The sequence below is a fragment of the Malania oleifera genome, chromosome 7 (assembly GCF_029873635.1).
Source record: "Malania oleifera isolate guangnan ecotype guangnan chromosome 7, ASM2987363v1, whole genome shotgun sequence".
Taxonomy (NCBI): domain Eukaryota; kingdom Viridiplantae; phylum Streptophyta; class Magnoliopsida; order Santalales; family Ximeniaceae; genus Malania; species Malania oleifera.
In genome coordinates this window covers 82,233,485-82,256,459 of record NC_080423.1, presented here as the reverse complement: position 1 = coordinate 82,256,459, position 22,975 = coordinate 82,233,485, and the positions used below count along the sequence as shown (strand labels likewise).

General features: G+C 37.6%; 1 protein-coding gene across 1 annotated transcript; it reads left to right on the top strand.

Annotated features, from left to right (window-relative positions):
• Positions 1-419: 419 nt before the first annotated feature.
• On the top strand, positions 420-19,049 carry LOC131160444 (uncharacterized protein At5g02240). Its single transcript, XM_058116129.1, has 7 exons — positions 420-1,031; positions 7,504-7,775; positions 7,868-7,904; positions 7,991-8,088; positions 17,438-17,499; positions 18,320-18,443; positions 18,620-19,049. Exons 1-7 carry the CDS (start codon positions 767-769, stop codon positions 18,737-18,739), a joined length of 978 nt encoding a protein of 325 aa, XP_057972112.1. The 5' UTR covers positions 420-766; the 3' UTR covers positions 18,740-19,049.
• Positions 19,050-22,975: the final 3,926 nt, after the last annotated feature.

The following is a 22,975-nucleotide window of genomic DNA, read 5'->3' as shown; positions in this document are numbered from 1 at the left end:
TTTAGAAAGTCTTTTGCCGCAGCTGCTAGCCCTTTGCACAAATGCTCCTCTGCTCTATGCTCGTTCGTGTAGAGGAAGAAGAAGAAGACTTTACCCTAGCCAAACATCCATAGAAAATCAGGAGACATACCTTATCTTTGTTGCGTAAATAAAAAAAATCTTACGACGTTCACAAGCTCCTCAAAATTCACTAGCCATCGTACTCGTAGATGGCAAGCTATGCCATTGAATCTTCACTGAACCGTAACTATTTTTGCTTAAAATACGCTTGATGGACTAGTGATTTGGAGAGGGGGTAAAAAAGTTCGGTCCACATTTTTAAAAAGTAATTTCTAATAAAAACCGTGAAAATTGGAAGAACACATAATCCACGTGGCGAGGCCTTACTAGATAAAGCAGTTCCACCAGCGTTGTTATTCGCATGGGCTATGTTTAATTGGATATTTTACACATGGCGATCACTGATCGGCTGAGAACATTCCGCGCGGCAATGGCTGATTTGCCATTCACAAGTATACGTTTTCTCCTCCGGATGAACACGCGATGTTTTGAGAGTGGGATATACGCGCCCAGGAAATGCAGAAGGTAAGGTGACGGTACAAGGAAAACAGGATAAGAAAATCGACGACGACGAACACGATACCTTTCATTTCTATCAGCAGCTGCGGAGAAGTGTCGGAAGATTCTCATTACTTCTCGGTGCAGCGAAGCGTGTTTGGCCGACGGCGGGATGGACGCTAATCCATTCTACTACTAGTCGTCGCCAATGGCAACGCTGCCACGTGCCCCTTCGGTCTTAGCTCGTACGCCTTCAATTTCCAGCATTCGTCAGCGTCATAAATATTGCCCCGTGAGCGTCGAATCGTCATCTGTCGTGGCCGTTATACGTCCAGAAGCTTCCACCTTCCCTTATCAGGCGACGTCTTCTTCCTCATTCAGAAAGGGTTTTCGAAGAGTTTCGGCAATTTCAGCGGCAATGGCGGATTTACCTCGAAGCACGGTTCTTGTCACCGGTGCTGGTGGTAGAACCGGTAAAAAGCCTCTCTCTCTCTCTCGCAACTGCTCTAATTGCATTTAATTTGAAGATATATATTTGCTTTTCTAGATGTGTTTTATAGTGATGTTCTCGCTGTTTCTTTCTCTGTTTTTATGAGGAGTTCAGGGAGTGTTGTGCTTCTAGTGGACGAGTATGGACGAAACAACTAGAAATCGAATTGTTCTCAAAGAAATTGGGTGATTATTTGTGGTTGTTTTTATCTTCGCACGACTAAAAATTATTGTTGAACTGCAATTGAGAAACCTAATTGGGTGCCTATACGGTGAAACAAACCTTTTCTGCGGACGAATGAAGAATAAAACGCTTTACAGATTATTAACACACTGATTTCACTACTCTTTTTTTTAACAGTCGACCAAATAATGATTACAGTTAATCGCACTTCTGCTGCTGCAATTATCTTGATTGCATTAGAGTCTAGCACTCAATCCTCTTTGTCTACGGCCATGTTCACTTGGGAAACACCCACAATTATGGCATCTGCTTCAACCAAGTTTGTGCTTGGTTTGGTAAAGCTGTCGTTCTTCTTCGGGTGCCTAAATTGGGGAGCATGATGCCTCGATTTTCCATGTACATAATAGCTCCCTTTGTTCTTTATTGTTGGGATGTTGGTCTTGGGTTTGACGTTAGGTCTTCTGTTTTTATTGTTGTTATGTTTGAAGTTCCAATTTTAGTGTTAGGTTTTGATTCGACTAGGTTGCTCTCGGAGGATAGACCTTTGGGCTTCACTACCTTCATCTGAAGTTCGTTCTTCTCCTCTATTATGATGTGTACAGTAACATCCTCTAAAGACATGTTTCCCTCTATTTTTCTATTTATATAATTCTTCCATTTGCTAACTCTGGAGGTGCCATCCAATATATGACCCTTTACCAAGAGACTTTATCCCTGGTAACAACGCAATCTCACCCTCCACCACCTCATCATGGAGGTAAGTTATGATGTAGCTTGTTTGACATCACACATTTATATTCATCCAATACAATTTGGATGGCAGTAGGCACTAGGCATCCACTCTTGGCCTACATAAGGCTGCAAATGAACTGAACTTCTTTTGAGCTATTCGATGCTCGATTCGATAATAACTCCCTCAAACTCGTTTATGAAGTGAAACGAGTTGAGCTTGAGCTTATATTTCAAGCACTTCAACTAAATGAACCAAGCTCAAGTTGAATTATACTCGGTTTGTTAGACTTGCAAGCTAGCTCATTTAGCACTTGGAAAATTCATCTATTGGCACAACTATGAAGTTCACATGTCCCACACACTATCCAAACTTCACACTTGCTTGGCTACTTCTAAAGTAGGTTAAGCTCCAGAGTTAACCACTTTCATGCGTCCCGAGCCCTTTTCCAAGTTCAAGTTTAGTCTTTGCGCTTTTGCTTGTAAGAAAAAGTTATGGGTAGCCTTGGTATCCACAATAGCACATGTGCTTTTCCCATTGTCCGCTAATCTGCAAAGATTAGCCATTTCTCTTGGGTAACTTTTGGTTCTTTTGCCAACCTCTTCAACACGTTGATAATAGCATTGCACCAATTCTTGAGGTTTCCTCGTCATCCTTATCATCTCTTTGTGCCCACTCAAGTATGGAAGCTTGCAAGGCATTAGGACTTGTGAGGGCAATCAACAAATCTGTGAGGGTCTTGACATAAGAAGCATGCCAGCTTACCCTTACCATTGGATGTGTTGAATAAAGATTAAGAGGATGAAGCTTTTTTGAAGTTGATTCCTTGGTGTTAGCTCCCCAATTTTGGGTTTGCCCTTCTTGAAAAACTTTTTGTTGTTTCCACCCAACATGCTACTCTCTTTGGATATTGTGGAACTCTCTCTAGCATAGCTAGGAAAGCATTCCGTGGCAGCATGTGCAGTGGGCAAGTTTTGAACTCTTCATCGGTGAAGTTTTGCTCTTGCCCACAGATTCAACTTCTCAAAAAAATAAAATATTTTATCATTTTTTGGTATGTCTTAGCTATTTGACATCGAAGAAGAGAATTATTTCACATATTCCCTAATTTTGCTACTGTGTTTGAAATTTGGCAGTTTGTATCAAGCTTTGTACTCACAATTTTTAGGAAAGAATTGGGCCTTGAGCTCTCTCTTTATATTTGCCAAACTATTAATTACACACTGTCCATTTTATATCTTGTCATACTTGATACCCAGCATATCTTAGCATCACCACTCAAGTACATTGTTGCCATGAAAACTTTTGCCTCCTCTATGTCGGTCCTTGCTACACGAACGTATTGCTCCATGTCAAATAAGTTCTCTAACTCCTTTTTTTTTTTCATAGCAAAAGAAATTCATTATCAGGAAGAGAATTTACAAGGGGGGGAAGGCATCTCCCAAAAAAATTTGGGATAAACTAGAAAAACTAAAACACAAAAAAGCAAAAATCAATCCAACGAATTCTTCCAATCCCTATTTAAATCCTGAAAGCTAACTTCTCTAAAAATTCCAAATTGATGCACCATAAAAAAGTTAGAAATTGAATCTTTTCCCACACCAAATACAAATTCAACTTCTTGAAAAACATATGCACATTATGTTCCAACCAAATACTGTTGGGCTTTTGTGGAGCCTAGTTATGTTTTGATTTGGATGACGACCCGACCTCTATTTAATTAGAGATTTCTATCCTAAGGCTTAGTCCATGGAGCGAACGGCCCAAGCCGCAGCGCTCATGGACTAAGCGGTACAAGCCGTACTCGTGGGGGTCTGGGGGCAAAGCCCCTGGGGAAAATTTTTGGAGCCCATTCGGAACGGAACCCTAGGCGCAACATATAAAAGGGTGCTTTCGGGTGATTAGGGTTTGAGGTGGTTGTATCCGCGAGAGAGAACGAGAGCGAGAGAATTGTATCGCCACACTCTCTGTGCTTTCTTCCTGATAATATTGAAATCCCTGCAACTCCGTGGACGTAGGCAAAATTGCCGAACCACATAAATATTGTCTTGTGCGTGTGATTGAATTTTTCTTTGGCGTTATTCTTTCTCTATTTGTTTCTCACAGGTTTCGGGAATTTGTTCGTATATTCCTAACAAATACCCCATAAAACTGCATACTAGCTGCACTTCCATTAAGCTGCCCATCCTTCCTTCTACCAAAGCCTGCAAAACAAGTGATTAATTGTTCTCCAACTCCTTAGCATCATGGTCACCCCCATATGTGTTCTTCCATACTTCTGCAAATTTGGAATTTCCAATAACATGATCCATCAATATCATCTTGCTATTAGGATCTCCCATATCGATCTGTAAAGCTTCTACCATAGCGTGGAAGTCCTTTGTAATTTCCACAATAAAACCTTGTTGATGCTTTTGTGATCCCTCCAATACATCAAAATGTTCAGCAGGTTTGATCATCTCCATGGCCAAATGGTTGTTGAATCAGTTTGTGCCTCTAGTGCCTCATTTCTCAGTATTGGTTCGCTTGATATCTTACCAATGCTTCACAAGATCCCACAGTATATAGATAACGAAATTCAAGAAGCAATTAACCAAGCTTTGATACCAATTGTTACGAGCTGAACACTTCACACCTTGTGAAGGGCTGTGCAGCACTAGGTACAACACTCTTGCTTAACTAGTCAACTGAAAGTATACCATGATTTATCACTAGAACAATTCACAACCATCAAATTCAAAGTAAGCGAAAGTAGTAAACAAGTAAGCAAGTAGATGAGAGCTGCGCAGTAAATGGTAGAGAAATTTAATTCATTCCTAACACGTCCATAAGCGACGTGTGTTTTGCGAGGGAGGCAAGTAGGCTAAACATGTTGACAAATGCTAATGATTTTACAATGATTGATGAACACTCATCTTCCCCTAAAGAGCTTTCTATACTATTCTAACTTTGACACTAGGAAACATAAAACTAACCAAGGAGTCATACTCCCATTTTACAATAAGACATAAACACACTCTGTATATAACCTATACTACTATTTACATGATGGCTATCCATTCCATGTGCACAAGATAAGCAGTCATAAGCAAGCATAATGCTCAACACATGACATGACATCCTTCCCTAGTTTTAGTATCGGTCAAGGCAAACGCCAGTCCAAGAAGATCTAAGGTAGAGAAAACCTCTCTCGCTTCCATTTGCAGTTTGTGCCATTGAAGGTTTCAATTGTGGATGTGTTGGAAAGAGATTTGGTTGTGATCATTGTAGAACTGTATTAAATCTGGACTAAGATTGTTGGAATATACATTGAATATGGATGCACATAACAGAATTGGTAAAAGACACTCTGAAACTTATGACAAGGAGGTAGATGGTACACCGTCCTTGGGGTAAATTTCGCCCCTCAGCTGGTGAATGTATATGGAAATAAGCCATTCACAACAAGGACTGATGATGTTGAATTAATGGTGTGAATTAAGGAGAAAACGTTGTCTAAGCAGTGAGCACAGGGACCAAATCAAAGTAGAAATTATTTGATCATTAAGCCACACAACCCTTGTGCAGAAGTGTGAGAACCCCTTTGGTTTCAGGCCTCGTAAGTTGACCTAAGCCAAGCCCAATTTTACATATTTTTTTTTTTTATGTGTGCATCAGACCCGGTTAACCCACTTCCAAAGCTCCCTTGAAATGAATGGGCTGTGCATTGCTACATGCACGAGTTGGGGACTCTTTGTACTTGTTTATTCACAAGATCCAAGTAATGCCCCTTGCATAAAGAGGTTTGAGGAAGACTAAATAAGCAATGTGTGACTGGAGCGAAAAGGGAACAAAATGTATGAACAAGACAGCAATGATAGAGTAAACTAAGGATGACACTGATGGTTTTAGTCTTTTGAAATACAAGTCTAACACTCAAAAATCAACAGTGATTCTTGGGATCAACTGCTACATCAGTGAAACCTTTTTTGACATTTTATGCCTTTACCCTTCTTGATTTGCTTGCACTCGCTAATGAGAAAGTAGGAACAGATTCATACGTCAAGATGCAGATGAGAGCTCAGAGATGGCTAGGGTAAAGGGTTTTATTGGAATTGCAGCATATTGTAGCTAACATTGGTGAAAAAAGCAATACAGAGATAAACCATTCACAATGAGGAAGAATAGCAGCATTCTATTACTATAGCTAACATTGGAGAAACAACATAGATGGAGATAAACCATTCACAACAAGGAATGTTGATGTTTAATTTATGGTGTGAAAAGTGAATTGAGGAGAAAACATGGTCTAAGCTGTAAGCACTGGGAGCAAATCAAAATATAAGTTATTTGATCATTAATTGAAGTCAACAAATGAATTTGGAAGGTTAAAAAAAAGGGAAGTAAAATTGGGCTTGACTTAGGTCAACTTGCGAGGTCTGAAACCAGGGTGGTTCACTGGCTTCTGCACAAGGACTGTGTGCATGATACTTGTTTTCAATTGAGCCCCCTTGAAATGAATGGGCTGTACATTGCTGCATACGCATGTTGGGGACTCTGCTTGTTCATTCACAGGATCCAAGTCATGCCCCCTAAAAATGTAAAGAGGTTCAAGGAAGACTGAATAAGCAATGTGGGACAGGAGCTAAACGGGAACAAGATGGATGAATGAGATAGCAAGGTTACAGTAAAATAAGCATGACTCAAATGGTTTTAGTCTTTTGAAATACAAATCTCACACTCAAAAATCAAGAGTGTTTTCTTGGAATCAAATGCTACAAGCCTACATCGGCGAAATCTTTTTGTGGTATTTTATGTGTTAAAGGTTATCAAAGAGCATTTTAAAGACTTTCTTGCAAGCTTTTGAGTTTGAAGAAAGGTGCAAAAATTTTTGTAAGAGTGAGGCAGTAAGGTACTAAGGGTTGACCAGTCTTTTGCTTGCAGACAAAAGCATATGATTCTTTTTGGTTGGTTTACTCCACATTGACTGAACGTATTTTGAGTTTTGACAATTTTTAAGGTTTTTGTTTTGTCAACTAGCATGTTTTATCCATGGCTTCTTGTATAATCTAGGGTTTGAAAGCAAGGAGATACAGAGATTTGGTGAGAGGCACACCTGTGAGCCTTTATGGCGAGCGTTGGGCGTATGGGTAAGTGGGTTTGGAAAAGAGTGTTAGCAAAAGAATGAGAAGGACAATGTTTTGAGGCTGCATTCTGTGTAAATCATGGAGTCAAGCCACATTACTCTACTTTGAGGCTTTGTCACACTATTATTTTTAAATTTTAGCAATCTATATTTGAGTCACTAATAAAAAAGATATGCTTTGTTAAATCTGCACTGTTAATTGTGTAATTTTTTTTAATAAAAAATGATTATGTGAATTTGATTGTCAGCTGAAGCAGAAAATGTTTTTCCTGATGTAAGGTTATTTTACTTGTAATTTCTATTGTACCAATTGTTAAATACTGAAAATATTCCTCACAATGTGCTTGCATCCCGCATATATGATTTTGGTTTTCTAACTGCTTATTGTCATGTTTTTTCACTTGTTTGTACTTTCAGGTCAGATAGTTTATAAGAAATTGAAGGAGAGGTCAGATCAGTGTGTTGGAAGAGGTTTGGTGAGAACAGAGGAAAGCAGGGAGAAAATTGGTGGGGCAGAAGATGTTTTTGTTGGGGACATTCGGGATGCCAACAGCATTATTTCTGCCATCCAGGGTATTGATGCTCTCATAATTCTCACAAGTGCTGTGCCGAAGATGAAACCTGGGTTTGATCCAAGTAGAGGAGGAAGGCCTGAGTTCTACTTTGAAGATGGAGCATATCCTGAGCAGGTAATTAGTACATATCTAATTTAGGTGCTGGTTCAGTGGTGCTCTGTGCTTTTTGTGTTCTCTTATGTTGACAGAAAATTATCTCGAGCTAGGTTGATTGGATTGGACAAAAGAATCAAATAGATGCTGGTATGTATTTGTTCCCATCTTTTAATTCTCTTTTCATTTTTAATTCTTATATGCTTGTGGCTCAAATATATGTTTCTTATTTGCAGCTAAAGCTGCCGGAGTGAAACAAATTGTGCTGGTCGGGTCAATGGGTGGAACAAACCTTAACCATCCCTTGAATAGCTTGGGAAATGGGAATATTTTGGTATGTTATTCAATTTGGTTTTGTTTATTCTTCATTTTAGTATCCTTTTAATTCGATGTTGTGCACTCGTTTGAGGTTTACTATATGACTTATTTTCCTATGGGTTTTCTTTGAGAAGCTTTCACTAAATTTCTCGGTAATGTGCCATTATCCTCTTATCACACATGTATGTAATTTGGTATGAAGGGGGTGTTGTTATCCTTTTAATTTGTAAATATACTACTGGTATTTATGATAGATATTAGGCTTATAACTTTTATACAAAAAGTGTCCAAAGAAACTCTGAAGGGATACTAGTCTATTGTAAATGTAGCCAAGTTACTACATATAATAAATAGTAGGTGTTGAGTAATTGGGCAAATGGGAAGACCTAACCTCAATGATAGGTCTCTCCCTATATTTATAAAATATGTCAAGTAGCTACCAATGACCATAGTACCCTTACTAACTCACATTTACTAACATAACTCTTGCACATACTAATAATGCTAAATTTCCAAAATAACCATTAATACTCCCCCTCAAGATGGAGCATATATATCACATGCTCCTAGCTTGTTACAAATGAATTTGACGCAAAAACCTCCCAAGGATTTAGTGAATAAATCATCAAGTCAAGCTACAAACCAAATTTCGCATGAGTTGTAATGAGCTTCCGCACATGATTCCCCCGAACCAAGTGGCAATCAACTTCAATGTGCTTTGTCCGCTCATGGAAGACCAGGTTGGAGGTAATATGATTAGTAGCACAATCATCACACACAAACTCTATAGGTTGAGAATGTGGAAAACCCAGTTCTTCCAACATATTCTTCAACCAAACAAGTTCACATGTAGTGTGAGTCACGACCCTATACTTTGACTCAACACTTGACCTGCCTGCCACAATTTCTTTCTTACTCTTCCAAGAAACCAAATTACCTTTAACAAAGATATAATACTTGGTTGTGGATCTTCTGTTTGAAGACGACTTAGCCTAATTGGCATCTGTATATCCCTGGATATGAGTGTGACCTTGATCCTGTTATAAAATACCTCTCCTAGGGCACCTTTGAGGTATCTCGACTACATCCAAATGACTTGTTTTAAGAGAATCAAGAAATTACCTCACAAACTTGTTGCAAAAGATATATCTGATCAAGTGATTGTGAGATAATTCAACTTTCTAACAAATCTCTAGTACCATCCTGAGTTAGGCATCAAATCACTTACATCTAACATTAACTTATTGTTGCGATCCATAGGTGTATCAATAGGTTTGGATCAATAATATATTTCCTTTGTGACAAGGCGATTCCCATATGAGAACTTGATACTTCTATACCCAAGAAATTCTTCATGGTCTGAAGTCCATGGTTTGAAATTTAGTATGTAGGAAAAGCTTTATATTCTAGATGCCTTGATCGTCATCATCAGTAATCACAATATCACCACATACACTATAAGCAAAATTTTGTCTGATGTAGTATGACAATACAATACAGAGTGATCCATTGCACCCTATTAAAGGCCAAACTCAAGTATGACAACACTGAATTGACCTAACCATGCTTTGGGAGACTCTTTCAAACCATATACCCTCCATTTGGTTTGTGGAATGAAAAACATAGGAATGGAATTAGAGTGGGAAATTGAGGTTGGAATGGAATCATTGTCGAAATATCATTATTGTCTTTGGATACTTACAAATAATGACTATAGGAATGGAATGTAAAGTAAGTTGTTTTCCAAAAATGCCCATTTGATTCAAAAGAAGGCCATGATATTTTCCATCCTCTCTCGTCTCTGTCACGAACTTTGGCGGTAGCATCGCCAACTTGCCGGCCACCAGGTTTGGTAGCATCAACCTAGTCAATGCACTCAAGCCACCAGGTCTAGATTTCTAGGGCACCAACCCCATCTTTGGTTCTCTTTGGAAATGGCATGAGACGATGGCGTTGTGGAGGGAGGCAAAGTGGAGGTAGTTCATTTGCTTAATGTGTTTGAGAATAGAGATTATCTACTCGGTGTGCTTGTGATCAATCACTATAGGGTTTTGAGATCAATGACAATTGGTGATCTGATTTAGACTTGATTTGTAATCTAGGGCACAACTTTGACATCCTCGACCTTGATGGAAATGGAGTGGATGGTAAGCCTATGGATGGCAACGAAGGAGTAGTAGGCTGAGTGATCGAAGATGGGTTTTTGGAAGTGATGTTGGTGACTTCAATAATGGCGGAGCAGAGGTTGCTAGAGAAGAAGAATTGGAAATGGGAGGGTATTATGGGAATGGCTTTGATTCCATGGAATGAGAAATGATTCTAGCTTATTTGAGTAGGGATCACTATACCCCCAAATGATGGAATTAGTATTCTAGACGAAGGACGATTCTGACATTGATTTCGTAGACCAAACGCAAGAAGGTGATTCCATTCTTGAAATTTGATTCCATCCAAACCTAATTTTGCAAACCAAATGAGGGAATAATGATTTCTCGAGACGACATTGAGCTAACTCTCCTTAAGTAACAAACCTAGATGGTTGCTCCATATATACATCCTCTTGAAGATCACCATGTAGGAAAAAAGTCTTCACATCTAACTAATGTAAAGACCATTGGAAAGTAGTGGCTAAGGAGATGAATAAATATACTGAGGCAAGTTTAGTGACCGGAGAATATGTGTCTAAATAATCCAAACTGCATGTGTGAGTATATCCCTTAGCATTAAGGTGGGGGTCCAAATTAGCCACAAAACCATCAGGATTGACTTTCACATTACACACCAAGTGACAACCAACTCTCGGTTTGTAGTTTTGAACAAAAAGCATGACCAACAACTTGATTTTATGGTCTATGGAATAAATTTGGAGCATTGTGGAAGGAATCGAAGCCGAAAACTTGCTTGAAAACTTCCCACACACCAGTGTGTGGAGTTGGAGGTGCCAGCTTTTGACTAGCACGTGGGGCACTCTTCGGCTATGGAATTTCACAGATCAATAGTCGGTAGGTTTTATGTATGTTTGTGGCTATTTTTGCAGAGTATGATGGATTTCTTTGAATTTTTGAGACAGTAGCAGTCCAAGATTTTTCGATGACTACAGTGATTTTTGGAAGCTCTTGGATTTTGATTTTGGCCTTTGGTGGTGTGAATAACCCTTCTACAACAGCAATTTTGAGTTTTAGGGTTTGTTTCAAGGTTTGGTTTTGGTTTGAGGTTTAGGATTTGCTTTTGGTATGCACTTAGGGTCTAGGTCGGATCTTTTTTTGAAACCATGTTAGATTACCACTTTACCTAAAAGCTTAAGCTGTTAGGTTGTGGACCAACAATGTATATCAAGATTTAACACTCTCCCGCACATGCAGCCGGATAGTAGGTGAAGAGATAATTATAGGGAATATAATAATCTTTTTAACACTAGCCAATAAGCGCAGTCAACATGACTAGAACCCAAGACTTCCTGGTAACTAGCTCTGATACCATGTTGTATAATTGGGTAAAATGGAAGACCTAACCTCAATGATAGGATACCCATAACTTTGTTTCACCAACAAAAGCGAGGAGACTTCACTTTATCCTTGGAGAAGGATTTAGGATGCATGAAAGTAGTTAACTCTGTAGCCCAACCTACTCCGGGGGTAGCCAAGCAAATCATTGTGAAGCTTGGTTAGTGGGCCAAAGCGGACAATACCTCATTGAAGTTGGGTCCAAGATTGTTATATTTGGTATCAGAGCCACCCTAGGGGTACTATCATATGGGTGGATCCTACATAGAGGTGCAAGCCACTCTGACGAGGGCGTCAAAGATCGGATGGGAGAGCATGTCACTGTCCCACAACGGATGTGTACTAGGGACATCTTGAGCTTATAAGGTTGGTTTGGACTCCAACAATGTAAGGCACTTTTAATAGGACAAACTCATGAGGCCAGCAAAGCAGACAATACCTCACCAGAGTTGAGCCCAAGATCGTTACATTCTCCCTATTATATATAATAAATGTCAAATACTACCAATATCCTTAATACCCTTACCAGTTCACACTTACTAACATAACTCTAGAACATACTAATAATGCTCAATGAACAAAATAACCATTAACAGTAGGTTTAAATCATTTATACAGCATAATATATATCCAAGGAAATTCTGAATGGATGCTTGCCTATTGCAAATGTGGCCAGGTTACTGTTTATAACATTTATACAACATAAATATGTACAAAAAAATCCTCAATAGATGCTCGTCTAATGTATAGGAGCTGAGTTAATTGTAACCTTGTATTTTGTGGATAAATAAAAGTACAACTCTAAAAGATAAATCAAGGAACGAACATATCCATGGTAAGCTAGGTCTAGCACTTGAAGAAGATAATGTATGGGAAGTGTGGTGATGAAGGACAAGAACAGATAGTCAGAAACAGAGAGAGAGGAGAGACAAATAGAGAGAGAAGAGAAGAACAGGAAGAAATAATAAGTGAGAATAAAAGAATATTGCTGGACAGGATAAACAAATCTCTCAATTTTCTCTCTGATTTCTGATAATTAGTTGCTTGCCCTACTCCATCTAGATTTACTAATTTTATAAACAAATCCTGAATTTCTGAATCTTCAAAGAAAAATATGAACACGTAGAATAATTTTCAAGGAATCCTTGATCCTCCATCAGGGGGTAAAGAAACAATGTTTGGGCATTTGCTACATAGGCCAAATAGCGCGTGAGGTGTGAGTGAGTTGTTATTGTTGGAACAGAAGAATTGAAAAACAGAAAAAACAGAGAAGAAAAATGCTGAAAAATGCCTCTTTAATTTACTGTCTTGATGAAGAAATTACATATATAAAAAGCTACAGTGCTGAGCACTTTTTGCTGGATTTTTGAGATTCTTTTCTATTTTTTCACTACTTAAAATGACTGGGATAAGACCACTATTTATAGGGCAGAGAGCATGGGGAATAGATGGGAAATTTAAATATTCTAGGAACTTAACAACTCATTAAATAAACCTAGAAACAAGGCAAAGAATATGACAGCTGTATTCCACTTTGAAAACTGAACAGAACTTTGATTAAGAATCACACTGGCTGCAACTTGCTGACTGAATAATTTTATTGCTGAATGTTCTGCTGACTGTAAGCTGAGTTGTCTGCTGACCTTTTCAACTAAATAACTGAATTAACTAACTTCAGTAGGTTCACGGCTTTCTCACAGTTTAGTGGCAGTAGGAAAGGAAAGGGTACACCTAGAATAAGTTGGATTGAGATTATGAGTAAAGATTTAACATCAACTCAAACTTTCAGAAGATATTGCCTACATTATGTCAAAAAGGATTCATGTAACCAGCCCCACTTAGTGGGACTTAAGGCTTGTTGTTGTTGTTATGAATGAATAGAGTAATGTCTAATTACATTATGCCATTTGTATGTATTAGAGAAGCATATGGAAGTGTTGAAGCAGTGTTCAAGGAGTGTGGGTGTCTCACATGGACATGGCTCTTTAATTGAAGTGTCTGTGTTACTTAGACAAGGTTTGTGATTGCTAGGTTGGCAAATGAGCTAGTATTACTGTATGCCACAAAGAGCTCAACCAAGTTCCTTTGCAACTGTTCAAACAAGAGAAACCATCCAATAAGCCACTTGGAAATTTGGAAACCTTAAGACTTAATAATTCATTTTTTTAAAGCTCCAAGGTATGTGAGGTTTCTACTTTTGCGACATGAAATAAAAATTACCTTTTTTTTTTTGGTGCAGGGGGTCAAAGAAAATGCATTTGGTAAGGAAAATTTGCTCCAAAGTCATTTATTGAAACATATTTTTTATTGAAGACAATAAGCAACATGAGATATATTTGGAAAGGGTGAATAATCAAAACATATTCAGTAGGTGGGGACATTAAGCCATCTATCCCGAACCTACTATTACAATTTTTTATCATTAGCTTCCCTGGATCCTATTATCCTACTGATGCAGAACAGCATAAAGGATTACACCCAAGAGAGAATTTGGGAGAAATAGAGGAGAGGAGAGGAGAGGGGAAGGAGAAGAAGAAGGAAGAAAGAAGACGAGAAAGGAGATACAATTTTGGGGTGGGGTGGTTTTGTGTTGGGGGGGGGGCAGCAAAAACTGTCTCTTACGTGGCTTTCACACTCTATTTATGAGAAAGCTTAAATTACAAGAATTACGCATAACTTAAAGATTCAGCCATGAATTTTAGAATGGTGAAGGATCTAAAGTAAGAAGCAATGAACTTGGACTCCAAAGGTGGCAGTGGGGTGACAAGCTCCTGGAAGGAGGAGATTTTGAAGGAGTGGCAGTTGGAAAACCTTTGGCAGATGAGTGGGACGCACTGGGACCATACATGTGGTGAAACAGTGCTAAAATTTTGGGGAGACCTTTTGGAGGGTTCTGTTGGATATGATGGGGGATGTGTCACAAAAAATTTTGAGTGTAATGCTGTTCGACGACGAGGTGCATGGTTTTAATTTTATTTTTGGCCTCCTGGTGAACAGAAGAGATCATTATGGATGTGGTTCAAACTTGCTTTGATACCAAATTGATGTAGAGCAAGGAAGAAAAGAAGAAGAGAAAGAAACGAAGAGGAGGAAGAGCAAAAGAAATAAAGGAAGAATTGAAAAATGCCGTGTGTTTGAGAAGAGAGAAAACAGAGGGGAAATTTCTGGTTCAATTCAAAACAATAAAACTAACAACGTACAACTACCCAAGTACCCTCATGTGATTGTTCTCCAGACACGACGGCTTATGCAATATTAGTTCGAACTGTTTATGATAAGAGTGATTCTAGTCTGGCCCTTGAGCTCTGTGAGAAGATATTTTAGCATTGGTGCCTTGTTGATGCTGCATCATTGCAGCATATGATGGATGGATTGGTGAAGGATTCAAAGGTTGAAAAAGCAAAGAAGCTTGTGGAGTTGGGAAAGAAGAACAGTTACTGCCACTATAGCTTTAAAGGTGCCATCAGATGACTAAATTAGCTCTCCTGCTTTTATTTGATTTTGTATTGTTTAGTTTTTTCGTAGTCATTGAGCAAGTGTCTTTGTTATTGATAATCAAACAAAATTTGAACAATCAAGCTTTTTGTGGAGCTTGGGAGGTTCTAGAACTTCTGCTGGTTTTGCTAAAAAAAAGCTAACCAAGTACCTCCTAAATAAGGAAATTATTACACAATAAACAAACTTTAATACATGCATCCTAATTTCCTTTGCCTAAAATATAGTGATAGCAGTGCTCCAGCACCTTGCATACTGTATGTTAATTTGCATTGTTTTATCTATTCCTTGATCTAATGGTATTAAAGTAACCCATAAGCCCATTACAAACCAAGGTCAAGACACAACATGCAGAGCAAATTGATGAAGTTGAGACCAGAGAGGCTTTCCTTTTATCGGAAGAAATATCTTCAACTTGTTCATTTTATATTGAGCATTCACAGAAACATCTATAGCCTTCCAAATCCTTAGATCAAATCCAATCCCGTCCAACTCAGAAGACCTCTTGAACTGTAATTATCCCAAGAACGAACAAAAAAAAAGGAACTATCTTTTTGCTTATATATATATATATATATATTAGAGAAATTGTTGCTCTCAAGCTTTTCCTTTTATGAACCATTCTCTCTGTCTGTTTTTTTTTTTTTTTCCTTTTTTAGTATCATTCAGCTCCTACATAACACAACAACAAACTATTTTTGGGCTTTCTTCTTTTGAGGAAGTCTCTTCAGAACTTTGAGAAACTATCCCCTGCTATCTACCTCTTTCAACAGTTACATGCTTAACCTCTTCAGTAAAGTGATCACCTACTTGTTTCTCAGTAGAAGAGGAGGGATAAATACTGAATAAACCTTAAGAATAATGACCTTGAATTGACTTAGGCTCTTATTAGAATTTTCCTCAGTAGCATCTTCATGGGGAGAATTATTCAAAACATCCATGCGAGCAGAAGGATTAGATGGAGCACTAAACTATCATCAGTATCGTTTGACCCTAGAACAGGCTTCTTAGAATTATTTCTGGGTGAGATTGAAAGCAAAGTAGCACTTCTAGCTTCCTTTGTAACCCATTACTTCTTAGAATGACATTTGCTTGTTAGATGACAAAAACTTTTACAACTGAAGGCACCTAGCAGGCTTCTAACCAGTTCTGTCACAGTAACTATTTCATCAGTTGCAGCTTTAAGGTCAATCTTGGAAGGCAAACACATATTTTTCATCAATTTCAATGCAAGATCTAGCAAATGAGATGTTTCTTTCAGCTTTTGGGGAGAATCCATATCAAGAGGAACCCCAGCAGCACTAGCAACATAACTCAATCTGAAGTCCAGAATAGAGAAGGGATACTTAAAAAATAGAAAAAAGATCTCAGCAAAATAGGAATTTTCTTCATTGAAGCTTGAATTTTCTCAAAAGAAACTCCTAAGATGCAGAAACATTAGCTTATTTCCAATATAACAGGATTCATGATCAAGAATCCAATTCATAGCCTTTAAATCTTGAAATTTGAAAATAAAGGTACCATTATATTAAGAGTAAAAGCATACCAGTTATCTCAGACATTTTCCAAATTCCGTCAATTATGTTTCTGAAATGAGTAAAAGGAGCACCATCCAAGAACCAGCTACTATTACCCTCCCATGTAGTAGTTCTAAGATAAAAAATCTCATCATGAGGATGCACTTGAACCATGCCTTCTTTAGTTGTCTTAAAGTAATACACTTACAGCTCCATCTCTCTAGATTTAGATTTTCTTTTTTAATTAACTTCTCCAATTCAATTCAACAATTGCTTCTTTAGATGTGAGACACATCCACCTAAGAAAGAATCTTAGCAGATTGTGTAGATCTGCTCATCTTGATCTCAAAAGTATAAATAGAATAAATGAGGTGATGGATGCTAGGGGGAATGACGAATGGGACAATTGATTTTAGAAGTGGACCATTTATTTGTTTTCCAGATGTGGCACTGACACTGTTGTTCGGTTCTGTGAATCTTCATCTTTCTCTTGTCATGTCTTGAGTGTTCTTATCGTCAATAGCATGTATTTTATGAATACAAACATCCTGAGAAATAATTAGCCTGCCTACTGAGTTTGAATAGACCTCATATTTCATTGCTGACAATAATTATTCTATGTGTGGACAACTAAGGCTGTAAGCCAATCAATAAGATCTAAGCGTTGAGTAGCTGGTTTTGTTTCTCTTTGCGTATTATTTTCTGGTTGGCGTTTATTCGTGCAAAATAATTTTGTTTTTGGTGCTTTATGATATTAGCTTCGCCTCTCATTTATTTCTTTTGTTTAATTTTTGAAAAATTATTTAAACAGACAAAATATTTACAGTTTTTAAAATTGTGTTTAATATAGGTCTGGAAGAGAAAGGCTGAACAGTATCTGTCTGAGTGTGGAGTGCCATACACAATTATAAGGTATGTCCCTATCTATATGCATGTATGGATGTAACAGACATAATACCACATAGTGGATGTATTTGCTGTGGCATTTAAATTACTTTTTGAAATTTTTTATGGGCATTGTACAGGAGATTAGTGTAATTAACGCAATATCGCTTGCAGTAAATAACACTTTGGTACCAAGGGTGTATTGATATATATATATATATATATATATATATATATATATATATATATATGCATGTGTGTGTGTGTGTGTGTGTGTGTGTATTTATACGTAAGGGCTTTCTTAAACCTTACAAGCACTGTGTTTTAAAACTTGCTTTCTTTGTTTATGTGTAGTGGTATATTTTGTGCATTCCCAATTATCCCATGGCACTCGGCATTTCCAGTTTTGTTCTGAAAATTTGGAATAGTACCAGTAAATTTAAAATGTTTTAAAGAAATCAATTTTCTTAGACTGGCATTCTTTCTTAATGATTAATTTTAATTTTGCGGATGCATTGAGATTTAAACTATTTTAATGTTTTTTTTTTTTTTCTTTCTTTTAATGAGCAACGTGTTTTTAACTATCCTCATCAACAAATAATATCCCAAATAAATTTTTGGTGGCAAGCTTTTCATAACATTCATCAATTTTTTGGAGGGGCAATCTTAATCTTAATTTTTTGGTTGAGTTGCCTTGATGTTCTTCTCTGATCAAGCACTGGGATTTTTTTAATTATCCTCCTCAACGTATAATATAAGAACCCAGAGTTCATCAATTTGTTTGTAGTTGTGCAAAGTGCTCTTGTTCCTTGGAACTAGTTGACATGCACATTTCTGACTGAAACAGGGCTGGAGGCTTGCAAGATAAAGAGGGTGGAATTCGTGAACTACTTGTTGGCAAGGATGATGAGCTTCTTCAGACAGAAATGAGGACAATTGCTAGGGCTGATGTCGCGGAAGTTTGCATTCAGGTATATGATTCCAGAGGATTATGATGCTTCTTCAATTATGTTGTTACTCCTATTCCTATATATATTTTTTGTTCTTCTAATCTCTGCTTGTCTGAAAGCTGCATTTGGATCCTTTGCTTGAGCATCATTTTTGATTGACTATTTATGTGTATATTTCCTTTTGTTAATGTGAACAGGCACTGCAGTTTGAGGAGGCCAAGTTCAAAGCATTTGATCTGGCATCAAAGCCTGAGGGAAGTGGAACCCCAACTAAGGATTTCAAGGCTCTCTTTTCCCAAACCACTGCTCGTTTCTGATTTCAAGATTGGAATTTGCATGCATCTTGATCGAGGTAAGGTGGTGGGGAGCAATATAAATCTAAAATAGCTGTATCTGGCTAATATATATGTAGATTAGTTCCTGCTGGTCTCTAGTAACTCTGAAAGTCTTATCGATTAAGAGTTAGCAATCCAGGCAATCCTTGAATCACCATGGCTTTAAAGGAAAATGAGTACACAAGTTTACCTTTGTTTATTAGCAGCGGATGCTTAAAAATGCAATATGACCTCATTGTTCAAACTTGAATTTGAGTTTAAAATATATAATGGTTATATCATAAATTCATGATATGCTGCTGTTGTTATTATATATTATTACATAGGATTCTAAACTTGCAAAATTGAAGCTTAGTCAGACTATATAGTTTGAACTCAAGTTGAATTCAAGTTAGTTGCAAGCAAACACTTCGGTTCATTTGCAGCATTAAATACAGATGATACACCTTAAATCAATTAAACTTCTGCATTTTATTGAAGTGTCTTAAAAATTGAAAATTGAAAAAGTTACTTACACTGTGTTTGGGAGTGTGAATTTCAAACCTTAGATTTAGATTAAGATAGATTTGGATAAATTTTAATACAATTTTGTATTATATATATATATATATATATATATATATATATATATATATATATATATATATATATATATATATCAAAATTTGATACAACTTCAAATCCAACACCATAATGTTTATGTATAGCTTGATATGATATGGAGAATTTATTGATAACAACAACAACAATAAAACCAAACCTTAGTCCCATTAAATGGGGTCGGTTATATGAATTCTTTTCCGTCAATTTATGCGATCATGGAGCATTTCTTTTGATAGATTCAAGGATATTAAATCATTACTCGCTATCTCCTCTCAAGTTATTTTAGGTCTATCCTTAACCCTTCTACTGCCCTCCATAGTAATTAAGTCACTCTTCCTCACAGTTGCAATATATAAAATATATTGATGTGATCTTTAATATTGTATCATCTTAGAATAATGAATGCTAAGAGAAAATTACTTAATAACCTTGAAAGAGGAAAAATGATAAAATTAGACGTAGGCTTTCTCTTAATTGTTGAAGAGTAAACTTGATGGTGACAACAATATTTGACGACGGTTGTCACACTAATCAGCCGTTTCTGTTGAAATTGAAGATTAGTGGCCACCAACCTTACCAACCAGCTACAATCGTTGATTATTTTGATTTAGAATTTGCTATAAATAGATGTGTGTATGTGCAATGTAGTATGTGGTGTTGAGAGAGTGAATAACGAGTGAGCAAGAGAGAGAGAGAGTTGTTTTTTTTTTTTTTTTAATTCCTTTGTATTTGTTTTCCAAATTGAATTAATTGCAAAAAACAATTAATTTCAATCTGAAAACAATTACAGAGGAATTCAAAACAAGATCTCTCTCACTCACTGGTTATTCATCCTCACTTCACCGCATACTACATTGCACACACACACACACATATCTATTTATAGTAGATTCTAAATAAAAATAATCAATGATTGTGGCTGGTAGGTGAGGTTGGTGACCGCCGATCAACAGAAGCGGTTGGTTGGTGCGGCAATCGTCATCAAGTTTACTCTTCAACATCTCCTCTTAAACTTGACTCTCCTAGTTTTGTCATTTGAACATTGTCTTCAATCTCGCAAAAATATCATGCCTGAGTGGTTTCGTAAAAATGTCAGCAATTTGATCATGTGTTCTGCAAGATATCAACTCCACTTCTTTCTTCTTGTAGCCCTTGGCGGCAAGTCTTGCTTTGTATTTCTAGACTTAAGTGTTCTTCTTGGTCTTATAGACCCATTTTACACTAATAGTTTGGCAGCACTTTGGGAGATTTGTCAACTCTCAAGTCTTATTCTTCTCGATGGATTGAATCTTTTCATCCATCGTTGTTCTCTTTTTGTTTTCTTCGTTAGCCTTTTCAAAGCTAATCGGGTCACTAGTCAGCAACAAGCAATGTAGAGCAACATACTTTTCCATTGGTTATGTATTTTCATACAGATTAGCTAAGTTACGGGCACCTCTAGGCCTCATGTATAAGATTTCACGCTCAATTGGTGATGAAGCTCCGTTCCTCTATAGTGAATGGTAACTGTGTGGAGGTGTATACACTTCGTGAACTTGTGACTCGATAGCCACTTCTCTTGTCTATGTGGACTCTTCTTCTTCAAGTGTTAATTTTGCACCTTTGGAAGTTTCAGCCTGATCCCACCTCCAAGATTCATTTTCTTCAAAAATGACATCCCTGTTTTGAATGATTTTCTTGTTGATGGGATTGTGGAGTTGATATCCTATGGTGTTGTCATCGTATCTAACAAGGATACACTTCTCTCCTTTATCTTTCAACTTTGTCCTTCTTGCTTCTGGGATCTTGGCATAGGCTGTGGAGTCAAACACCCTAAGATGACTAACACGGGGCTTGTGAGTACTCTAGGCTTCATGTGGTGTCATTGTATCAAGACTCTTCGTAGGACACCGATTGAGTAGATAGACTATACATGACACTGTTTCTTCCCAAAAATTGTTGAGCACATTCTTATCCTTTAACATGCTCTTGGTCATGTTAAGGATTGTGCGGTTTTTTCTTTTAACTATACCTTTCAACTGGGGAGTGTAGGTTGGTGTGAACTATTTTTGAATCCCTTGCTGCGTAAAGAATTTCAGGAAAGTTTCGTCCTTGTACTCTCCTCCTTGGTCTGATTGGAGTGACTTAATACGATAGCCACTTTGTTTCTCCACAAGAGCTTTGAACTCTTTGAACTTGTCGAACACCTCTGACTTCCTTTTCAGAAAGTAGACCCAAATCTTCCTACTGTAATCGTCGATTAAGGTGAGAAAGTATCGATTCTGTCCATTTGAAATTAGTCTCCATGGACCACACACGTCTGTGTGTACTAGTTAGAGTGGCATGGTAGATTTCCAATCGGCTTGCTTTTCAAAGTTGTTTCTGTGTTGCTTGCTTAGAACACAACTTTCACATATCATATTTGAGTGGTGGATGTTGGGTAAGCCTTTCACCATCTTCTTGCTTTCCAACTTTTTTAAACTTTTAAAATTCAGATGTCTGTACCTGAGATGTCATAGCCAGTCTTTGTCTTTGATGATAGCGCTTAAATACCTTAGCGTATCATTTTGAATGGCGAGTGGAAACATTCAATTCTTTGTCATTTGTACTCGAGTAACCAACATTCCTCGAGCGTCTGTTATCATCATCTGCTTATCACTAAGGCTAATTTGGTAGCCTTTCTCAACAAGTTGACCGAGACTCAAGATGTTAGTCTTCATGTTTGGCATGTAATAGACGTTGGAGATGTAAGCATGATCTCCGGATTTCTATTTGATCAAAACATCTCCTCTTCCTTAGACTAGGATTTTAGAGTTATCACCAAAAGAGATCTTACCTTGAACTTTTTCATCAAGTTCAAAGAACAGGTTATTTCTGCCAATCATATGATTGCTGGCTCTAGAATCAAGGTACCAAACACTTTGGTGTTGGGGAGTTGAATTGTATGTCATCAGCATCAACGACTCTCCATTTGCATGTTCAATTTCGGCAAAGTTAGCCTCCTTGCTAACCTTTTCTTGTTATCGCCCCCAACACTCATTACTATAGTGTTCGTACTTATGACAGCTGTAGCATGGAATGTTTCTTTTGTCTATGTTTGGACGGTTATTGTATCCCCCTCTTCTTCCTTGTCCTCTCCCTTGTGAAACATAGTTTTGTTGATTGAGTCCTCCTCTAATGGGACCTCTTCCGCCTCTGCCACCTTCTCTGGATTCAAAGTTTCCAGAATTTCTTTCACGGGATCCTCGGTCTCGTCCTCCTCCTTGCTGTGTTGTTCCCCCTTTGTCGTATCTATCTGTAATGAGGGACAACTTCGTTTAGAGGGCTTGCTCCAATGCTTTATCATCACTCCTTTTGTTGACTTTCTGCTCATGGGCTTGTAGTAAGCCCACAAGTTCTTGTACAGACATGGTTTCCAAATCTTTTGTTTTTTCCATGGTCACAGCTATATAATCAAATTTTGGATCTGAAGATTGCAAAATTTTCTCACAAATTCTCTCGTCATTGAGAGTCTCTCCATTTCTTTTCAATTGATTTGATACTCCCATAACTCGTGTATAGTAGTTTTATTTGTTTGCTGGAGAGTCCCAAACTTCTTTGAATGTCTTGGCGGAGGCGATGATTTTGAATGTGGCC

Coding starts and splice junctions, on each gene's coding strand:
- LOC131160444 (XM_058116129.1), top strand. CDS start 767: ATGGCAACGCTGCCACGTGCCCCTTCGGTCTTAGCTCGTACGCCTTCA. Junction 8,089..17,437: donor TGGGAAATGGGAATATTTTG/GTATGTTATTCA, acceptor TGTTTAATATAG/GTCTGGAAGAGAAAGGCTGA. Junction 17,500..18,319: donor GTGCCATACACAATTATAAG/GTATGTCCCTAT, acceptor TGACTGAAACAG/GGCTGGAGGCTTGCAAGATA.